Source organism: Salvelinus fontinalis, chromosome 8, assembly GCF_029448725.1.
Source record: "Salvelinus fontinalis isolate EN_2023a chromosome 8, ASM2944872v1, whole genome shotgun sequence".
NCBI classification, from domain to species: domain Eukaryota; kingdom Metazoa; phylum Chordata; class Actinopteri; order Salmoniformes; family Salmonidae; genus Salvelinus; species Salvelinus fontinalis.
In genome coordinates this window covers 20,487,548-20,496,860 of record NC_074672.1, presented here as the reverse complement: position 1 = coordinate 20,496,860, position 9,313 = coordinate 20,487,548, and the positions used below count along the sequence as shown (strand labels likewise).

General features: G+C 39.4%; 1 protein-coding gene across 3 annotated transcripts; it reads left to right on the top strand.

The window, feature by feature from the left end:
• The first annotated feature begins 472 nt into the window (after positions 1-472).
• On the top strand, positions 473-8,821 carry LOC129860842 (complement receptor type 2-like). Of its 3 annotated transcripts, XM_055931676.1 has the most exons (14): positions 474-634; positions 783-986; positions 1,353-1,449; positions 1,520-1,593; positions 3,827-4,048; positions 4,391-4,570; positions 4,673-4,846; positions 5,013-5,258; positions 5,370-5,555; positions 7,364-7,460; positions 7,580-7,653; positions 7,832-8,011; positions 8,161-8,340; positions 8,439-8,821. In XM_055931676.1, the coding sequence occupies exons 1-14, from the start codon at positions 580-582 to the stop codon at positions 8,450-8,452; spliced, it is 1,983 nt and encodes a 660-aa protein (XP_055787651.1). In that variant the 5' UTR covers positions 474-579; the 3' UTR covers positions 8,453-8,821. The 3 variants fall into 3 exon arrangements, with proteins under 3 accessions (XP_055787652.1, XP_055787651.1, XP_055787653.1); XM_055931677.1 differs by lacking the exon at positions 8,439-8,821 and having other exon boundaries at positions 473-634; positions 8,261-8,340; XM_055931678.1 differs by lacking the exons at positions 474-634; positions 1,353-1,449 and having other exon boundaries at positions 899-986.
• The last annotated feature ends 492 nt before the right edge of the window (positions 8,822-9,313 follow it).

Genomic DNA, 9,313 nt, shown 5'->3' with positions numbered 1-9,313 from the left:
CCACCAGATCTCTTGATAACTGAATTGCACCATTGTCCTGTCCTGCTAAGTGTTCAAAATGTAATGAGTACTTTTTGGTTGTCAGGGAAAATGTATGGAGTAAAAGTACATTATTTTCTGTAGAAATGTAATGGATTAAACGTAAAAGTTGTCAAATATAAATGGTAACGTACAGATACCACAAAAAATACTTAAGTAGCACTTTAAAGTATTTTAACGTATTTTTTCAAGAATTGAAGTACTTTACACCACTGGTTTTTGCCCTGTGGGAAACTTTGACTCACTCCTTCCTGTGTTGGGGTGTTTCTTGAACCACTTATCATACATGATTTCTGAAAATCATGTTTAGATACTTAGACTCACTCCAAAATAGAAGTGAGTCTAAGTATTACCAATGGAAAAACTCAGATTACTTGACGTAAATAAATCTGAATAGTCTAGCTACGTAGGCCTACAAGGCTACTCGTCATTTTACGTCACCTCCCCTCCAATTATAAAATATAACCCAGTCGACACAATTTTATTAAACTCAATAACGTTTAAACGGGTGAGCATAAAGACCCGAACGCACATGAAACGATGAATCTGGTTTATAATGTCGTGTTCTTCTTATCACTTGCCCTACATGCCTCAGGTGAGATTATTGTATTCGTAAAATTAACATTGCACAGTCCACTTTAATACTGACAATGTCATTTGTTGCATTTTTACATATTCATCGGATGAACGCAGTGATTTGAATTGCCACTGTTGCTAATGTGGCTAATTTTGTTTCTAAACAGCTCAAGTTCCATCGAAATGTGGTGCGCCGTCGTCCTATCCACACACGCAATTCGAGGACATATACATGAAACCGAAAAAGGTTATATTCAGCCATAGAGAAAAAGTCCGCTACAGATGCGCCGAGGGCTACATTCAGAACAGTGGCATTCGCTCTATCAAGTGTCAAGATGGAAAATGGACACAGTTAACCATGAAGTGTGAAAGTAAGTAATTGCCTACAGCTAAGCATTTAGATACGTATATATTGTTGTTGTGCATAACACTGGTTCAATGAATGTCATACCATCATATCATTATGGTTACAACTGTCTCTGGGATGAGGTTGTTGTGGCAAGTAGATGTCATTTGACACTTACATTTACTGGGGCCCTCTGGTGGTTGCAAAGAGAACATTTGGGAATAACATTTATATTCAATTCAGTCCTTGAGGACTGCAGTGTGCCTGTCTTAGTGCTGTTTGGCCCAAACAGTTCCCTGTGGTTATTATGTTGAATTTGGCACAGTATCTCACCCTGGATTCATTCCCTGACTGCCCTGCTGTTTTCTAATGTGTCCCATCCTCTCTTCAGAGAAGAACTGTGGATCTGCTGGGGAGTTATTCAATGGATACTTTCATTATATGGGGACTTTGTTGGGGGACAAGGCATATGCAGTATGCAATGAGGGGTAAGTGTCTTGAATGTAATGAAATAGGCCTATAGCCTCAGCTTTTTCTTAATCTCTGATATTTGCACAGGTTTACAATGAAGGGGATGGAATACAGAATATGTAAGGACTCAGGCTGGAGTGGAGAGATTCCCACGTGTGAAGGTATGCACCATTGATGATCAATCGTAAAGTAATATGCAGCGATCAGGTCCGTCCCTGTCTAAGTAGGACATATAACATGCATCCTAATCAATTTAGTAGGTTCTGCTGTATGAAATACCAGACTGGCATGCCCTGTACTTGTTTAGTTGATTGTAGGCATGACACACCAAGATCCTGTTGTTGACACTTGACCATGTTGGCCTTGGACATTCAGTCTGTAATTGTCCCATTGTTACAAAAGCATTAGAATATCATGTAAACAAACAAATGTTCCTTTAGGCTACCACAGCATGGGTAATAATGTCCTAGCTAATGTCCCGTAAGGGTGATTCCTCACCAAACTAGAACAAAAAAGACCATGATTTTTTTTCTTTTTTTCCACAAAGGTGAATCCATTGAAGGTTCCTTTGGAGGAAGGATTGTTGACATATTTGCCATTTGTATCTTAAAGCATAATTGACAAATAATCAATGGAAGTTGGACTATTTGTGACATTTTGGCCTAACCATGCCTCATTTAAAGGGGAAATCTGCTGCTACATACATTTTTTTGACTTACAAATTAATTATATGTACCCAGTGATTCTTATAGAATATAACTTTTAAATGCTGCATAGGCTTAGTTCAACTCTCCTGCCCCATCAGAACCCAAAATATAAGCTTGTTTTACTCCAATGTTTGTAAACAAAGTAAATGTAAACAAACACTGTAGCCTTATTACATAGTTAAAACTATATATCTTGGATGGTCAGTCCATGCATCCATAGCACTGTCTATGAATTTGAGAGTGCTTCCATTTCTCCAGCCCCACCCTTCAGCTTTTTACCAAAACAGGGGTGGGAAAAACGCTTTGTTATTGCTTCAACTGCTTATTGCCGCTTTAAGACTCCACAATGTTTTATCTGTAGGTGCTACAAAGCAAACAATGGTGTCATATGAATATCTTAATATTGTTGAACATAATATACTCTATGGGCATATCAAAGTTTAAAGTGGGATCTCTGCTACTTTTAGAGTTATGATCAAGGGGCCAGGGTTCTTGTCTAGAAGCACGGTTTCGACTACTCCTACAGTTTTGCTTCGGTACTGCAGTTTAACTGACACCTGGCCCAGAAAGACAGTTTCTATAGACGGCCACATAGAGAAGTCAGATTTGAAAATTCCTAATAAGACACTTTAGTCATCACCTTTGTGCACAAAACATCCATTTAATTATTCAAATTATTTTCACGTCAGCAGATTGAAAAAAAAAAAAATATATATATATATTATTGCATCACTCATAGATGTTGATATTAACATTTTATATTCATCCAAGGTCTGCTATGTTTTTGGATGATGCGATAATGTCGCCTGTGCTCACTAAGTGCTGGTGCGCATGTGATGTTGGTCTGTATAAACCGGATGCAACCCGGGTATAGACGGTTCATGAATTGGAACTTGAGTAGATTTCCTTGAAAAAACGGTTGGAACATCTTGGACGCAGTTTCTAGTTCTTCTTATACCTCAGTGGTTATGATGCAATTTGTAAGCATTACCAACATTGTGAATGTGAAATTGGATTCAAAATGGTTGCCCTCTGCTGGTAATTTACAGGATTTGCGTTGATACAAGTAAAACGAGGGCTTCAATTGGTTACATTGCCTAATATGCCAATTTTTCTGTATAAAATGTACCTTAACTTTCTAACTAGCAGGGATCCCACTCTGGACCTTTGATATGCCTGTAGAGTATATTATGTTCAACAATATGAAACAAATGTAGCCAAATCAAAAATGGTATATCTTCAATATTTATGTTTATATTTAAAAAAACAAATGAATGCATGGAAATTATTATTGAAATGAAATTACTACTCATATTACAGAGCAAACAGTAAAGCTTCATATGACATCAATTTCTAGCTTTCTAGCATTTACAGATGAAACATTATGGAATCTTAAAAGAGGTCTGGGTAAGGCCAAAATCTCACAAATGTTCCAACTTAAATTAGTTATTAGTTATTCAATTAGGCTCCAAAGGACCCTTCTATGGATGACATTTTGTATAAATCGCCCAAATCATAGGCACCCATAATGTTGTTGTGCTTTTTACCAAAGCATGAGGTCATTGTCTCGATGGAGGCATCTGTTTGTCCTCTTATCTCCAAGATGAGGCACATATTTTTTTTGTCATTATAGATACAAGAATGAATGAACAAAACCACAATAACATTTGAAATGTCATCATTCTAGAGGGAGGTGAACCACAAGTTGTTCAAGCTGAAGTGACCTGCCCTGCTCCTTCAGTGGCCAACAGTGTGAAGCTGAGTGAGACTGCCTCAGTGTACAGGGTCAAAGACTCAGTGACCTTGGTCTGCTCTGAGGGTTTCCTCCTTACTGGAGCCCAGCAGCTCACCTGTGGACCAGACGGCCAGTGGCAGCCCGGGCTCCCACTTTGTCTGCCCTCTGTCGGAGGTGAGGTCCATCCTGGTTTGAATAACACATTGACTCAGTAGGGGTGCCCAACATCACTTAAGGGTTCCCAAAGTTGAAATCTTTTCACTTTTTTGGGGTGTCTGGCCCATATTCATTGCTGGGGGAGCCTTGATTTGTTATGGCGGTGCCTAGCTCTTGTAATTCCACCTCCCACTCTATGGAGACATTGCTGTGTCTGTTCTGTTGCATAGTTTTTTGAAACTCTAATTATCATTCTTCAGTGATGATTTGTTAGGAGTGCTCTGTAATGATAGGGCATGGCCGTCTACCACAGAGAGACACCAAACTTCTATGAGCTATTTTCTGCTTCTTTTTTTCTAGAGATCACTTGCAAAGCCCCCAAGGCAAAGGGGGAGAGGTTGATCAATGGGTTGAAGCCAGTTTATAGATCTGGAGATTCTTTGTCTTTTTCCTGCAAGGACCTTTATTATTTGGATGGATCAAACACTGTCACATGTGGGGTTAAAGGCAAATGGACTCCTTCTCTTCCACAGTGCACACGTAAGTATCCTGACATGATTAGGACAACTGCTATACAGACTCTGTGTCAATTGTGTTGTAACTGTTTTAACCTGCTTCTATCTTTTTTTTTTACTCATGTAGAGATTAAGTGCCCTATATTAAACATAACAAATGGTAGCCCATCCATCAAGCGTAGAAGACCTGGATCAGATGTAACCATTTCCTGCTCTAAAGGAAACCTGCTAAAAGGTTCTGCCCACATAAAATGTTCAAGATCTGGGGAATGGATGGAGGAGATTCCACAATGTGTGCCAGGTAAAGGATCTCTTGTTTTAAGTCTAGTCTCAATGTTGTGCTTTTTACCAAAGTACGAGGTCATTTTTCCTCATCTCCAAGATGAGGTACATCTTTTTTTTGTCATTATAGATGCAAGAATGAATTAAACAAAACCACAATAACATTTGAAATGTCATCATTCTAGAGGGAGGTGAACCACAAGTTGTTCAAGCAGACGTGACCTGCCCTGCTCCTTCAGTGGCTAACAGTGTGAAGCTGAGTGAGACTGTCTCAGTGTACAGGGTCAAAGACTCAGTGAACTTGGCCTGCTCCGAGGGCTTCCTCCTGACTGGAGCCCAGCAGCTCACCTGTGGACCAGACGGCCAGTGGCAGCCCGAGCTCCCACTTTGTCTGCCCTTTAAGGATATAATTGAAAGCCCCAAGCCTGATGGTAAACACACCAGCCAAGATCTGTCACTTTGATCATTGAAATATATAATACATGTTATGATGCATTGGTTTTATACCAGATGTGATTTCTATCTATCTCCCTTTCCTGTAGGCAGATGTGGAGTGCCACCGTACCTCTCCAACGCACACCTTTCTGACTGCTGTAGAGCACAGGCAGATTTTGGTCCTGGTCACCAGGTCAGGTACAGTTGTGCCTTGGGATACATGAGAGTAAGAGGCACTTACTATAGTACCTGCGTCAGTGGGAGGTGGACGCCAGTAACTCTGAGATGTGAACGTAAGAAACCATATGAAATGATGTGCCAGAATAGATGAAAGTACAGTACCAATCAAAAGTTTGGACACACCTACTCATTCAAGGGTTTTTATTTATTTTTTTACTATTTTATACATTGTAGAATAATAATGAAGACATCAAAACTATGACATAACACACATGGAATCATGTAGTAACCAAAAAAAGTGTTAAACAAATCAAAATATATTTTATATTTGAGGTTCTTCAAAGTAGCCACCCTTTGCCTTGATGACAGATTTGCACACTCTTGGCATTCTCTCAACCAGCTTCATGTGGTAGTCATCTGGAATGCATTTCAATTAACAGTTCATTTGTGGAATTGATTTCCTTCTTAATGTGTTTGAGCCAATCAGTTGTGTTGTGACAAGGTAGGGGTGGTTTACAGAAGATAGACCTTTTTGCTAAAATACCAAGTCCATATTATGGCAAGAACAACTCAAATAAGCAAAGAGAAACGACAGTCCATCATTACTTTACAGTCAATACGGAACATTTCAAGCACTTTGAAAGTTTCTTCAAGTGCAGTTGCAAAAACCATCAAGCGCTATGATGAAACTTTCTCTCATGAGGACCGCCACAGGAAAGGAAGACCCAGAGTTACCTCTGCTGCGGAGGATAAGTTCATTAGAGTTACCAGCCCAAATAAATGCTTCACAGAGTTCAAGTAACTGACACATCTCAACATCAACTGTTCAGAGGAGACTGCGTGAATCAGGCCTTCATGTTCGAGTTGCTGCAAAGAAACCACTACTAAAGAACACCAATAAGAAGAAGAGACTTGCTTGGGCCAAGAAACATGAGCAATGGACATTAGACCGGTGGAAATATGTCCTTTGGTCTGATGAGTCCAACTGTGAGATTTTTGGTTCGAACTGCCGTGTCTTTGTGAGACGCAGAGTAGGTGATCGGATTATCTCTGCATGTGTGGTTCCCACCGTGAAGCCTGGAGGAGGAGGAGGTGTGATGGTGTGAGGGGGATTTGCTGGTGACAAAGTCAGGGATTTATTTAGAATTCAAGACACACTTAACCAGCATGGCTACCACAGCATTCTGCAGCGATACTCCATCCCATCTGGTTTGGGCTTAGTGGGACTATCATTTGTTTTTCAACAGGACAGTGATGCAACACATCCAGGCTGTGTAAGGGCTATTTGAGCAAGAAGCAGAGTGACAGAGTGCTGCATCAGATGACCTGGCCTCCACAATCACCCGACCTCAACCCAATTGATATGGTTTGGGATGATTTGGACCGCAGAGTGAAGGAAAAGCAGCCAACAAGTGCTCGGAATATGTGGGAACTCATTCAAGACTGTTGAAAAAGCATACCAGGTGAAGCTGTTTGAGAGAATGCCAAGAGTGTGCAAAGCTGTCATTAAGGCAAAGGCTACGAATATATTTAGATTTGTTTAACACTTTTTTGGTTACTACATGATTACATATGTGTTATTTCATAGTTTTGATGTCTTCACTATTATTCTACAATGTAGAAAATAGTTTAAAAAGTGAGTGAGTAGGTGTGAGTTTGAATGAGTAGGTGTCCAAACTTTAGACTGGTACTGTATATGTACAGTTAGTTACTCTACATATACTTTTCATATACTCTGGCACATCATTAATACTTCTTCCTCCTATGTACTACAGTATGTAAAGAACATTCTTCTCTTGTTTAAGCATTAGGTGGCAGCAGAGCCATAGATGGTCTAGAATATGTCACTCTGTGGTAGTTCATGTTTGTGTGTTTTGTGCCTTCTGAAAATTTTAATTTAATGACATTTTCTTGTCCGAAGGCAAATCATGTGGATCAGCTGGAGAGATGTCTTTTGGTCATTTCGTCTATACCGGTGCAGAGTTTGGAGATACAGCCACAGGGGTTTGTAATGAAGGGTAAGTTCTATTCTGCTAGTATGTCTTTTTGCTCTTAAGGCTACTCTCATAGTTGCAGTGTACAAATAAAATGATGCGTTGTCATATTAAATCACTTTTTGTACCCATTATTACACCAGGTATCAGCTGGTTGGACAGAATGTAAGAAATTGCATGAATGATGGCTGGGATGGGCGTGTTCCTGTCTGTGAAGGTGTCACATTTATTTTTTAGATGGTCTACTGCACCACACAATATTATACCTGGGTCATAGGTCAATTGCTTTAGGTAACTTTGCTTTAGTTTAGAACATCAGTTCTGTCACCATAATCTTAAAAAAAAAAAAAGGTAATCTAAATCATGTAAATGTACATTGTGTGTGTGACTTTCAGTTGTACAGTGTGCTAAACCTCCTGAGGTGGTAAATGGAGAGGTAAATGGCCATTTGGAACCACCTTACGTTTACAGCACTGTGATTGGCTATCGGTGTCGCGTAGGGAAACTGATTGGAACGAGTGAGCTCTACTGTACCAAAGATGGGACATGGAGTGCGCCACCTCCAGAGTGCAAAGGTTCCATTTCCTGTTCAACTCTATAGCTGCACTATTTTTGCTATGTTTTTGTTCCCGAGAACTTGGCCCTGAGAGTAATATTAAGGAACCAACCCCTTTAAAACCAATAGAATAAAAGCTTATGTTGACTCTTTAATCTCTGTTCACAGACATTAAATGTCCCTATCCCAGAGTACAATATGCCCAAAGGACAAGAGGAATTAGAATTCCACTTGAGTTGGGCGACTCTGTGACATTTGTCTGCTTCAGGGGCATGGTGATGAATGGACCAGGCACCGTCACATGCAGCCTGGACGGGACATGGACTCCTGCCCTTCCCACATGTCAATGTGAGTAAATCTGAAGGGTCTATTTACTGACAATATAACACTTTGTAGGCTGATACATAACTGGAGTGCATTGTATAAAATTGTCCCTTTTTTTACAGATCGGTCGTACTGAAGGTCTAATACCATTGATCATTATACTGAATGTCGCCAACTCAACCATTTTACCATAACTTTTACCATAATAATCAAACTCAATAAATTAATATCCTAATGACTGTTGTCTTTAAAAAAAACTTCTGTCTTCTGGAATCATGTTATCGTGAATTTACAGCACTTTTGGTACATATACCCCTATTTTAGGGGACCAAAAGTTTTGGGGAAAATTCACTTGTGTATTAAAGTACTCAAAGTTAAGTATTTGGTCCCATATTCATAGCACACAATGACTGCATCAAACATGTGACTCTACAAATGTGTTAGATGCATTTGCTGTTTGTTTCCGATTTATTTTGTTAACAATAAAAATGTTTGGTAAATTCTGCATTGTCATTTTGGAGTAACTTGTAAGAATATAATATGTTTCTAAACACTTCTACAGATGCAAAAATATCCGTGTCATAGTGTTCTGCGTAGCTTAGTTGGTAGAGCATGGCGGTTGCAATGCCAGGGCTGCGGGTTCAATTCCCACAACCGGTATGAAAACATTTTTTTAAATAAATGTATTCACCCACTACTGTAAGTTGCTCTGGATAAGAGCGTCTGCCAAATGACAAAAATGTATCATACCAAATATATAAATATTCTAATCGCCACTGTTATTGTAATGGTGAGAAGGTAGCATGTCTTGAGGGTATGATATTTGTGCATCTAATTTTCTCACTAAACGGTTCACCCAATATGGATGACAATACCCTCAAATTAATTTAACTTTAACATAGTCATTGTATTATTTCAAATCCAAAGTGCTGGGGTACAGAGCCAAAACAATTTTTAAAAATGTCACTGTCACTACTTTTGGAGCTCACTGTATATG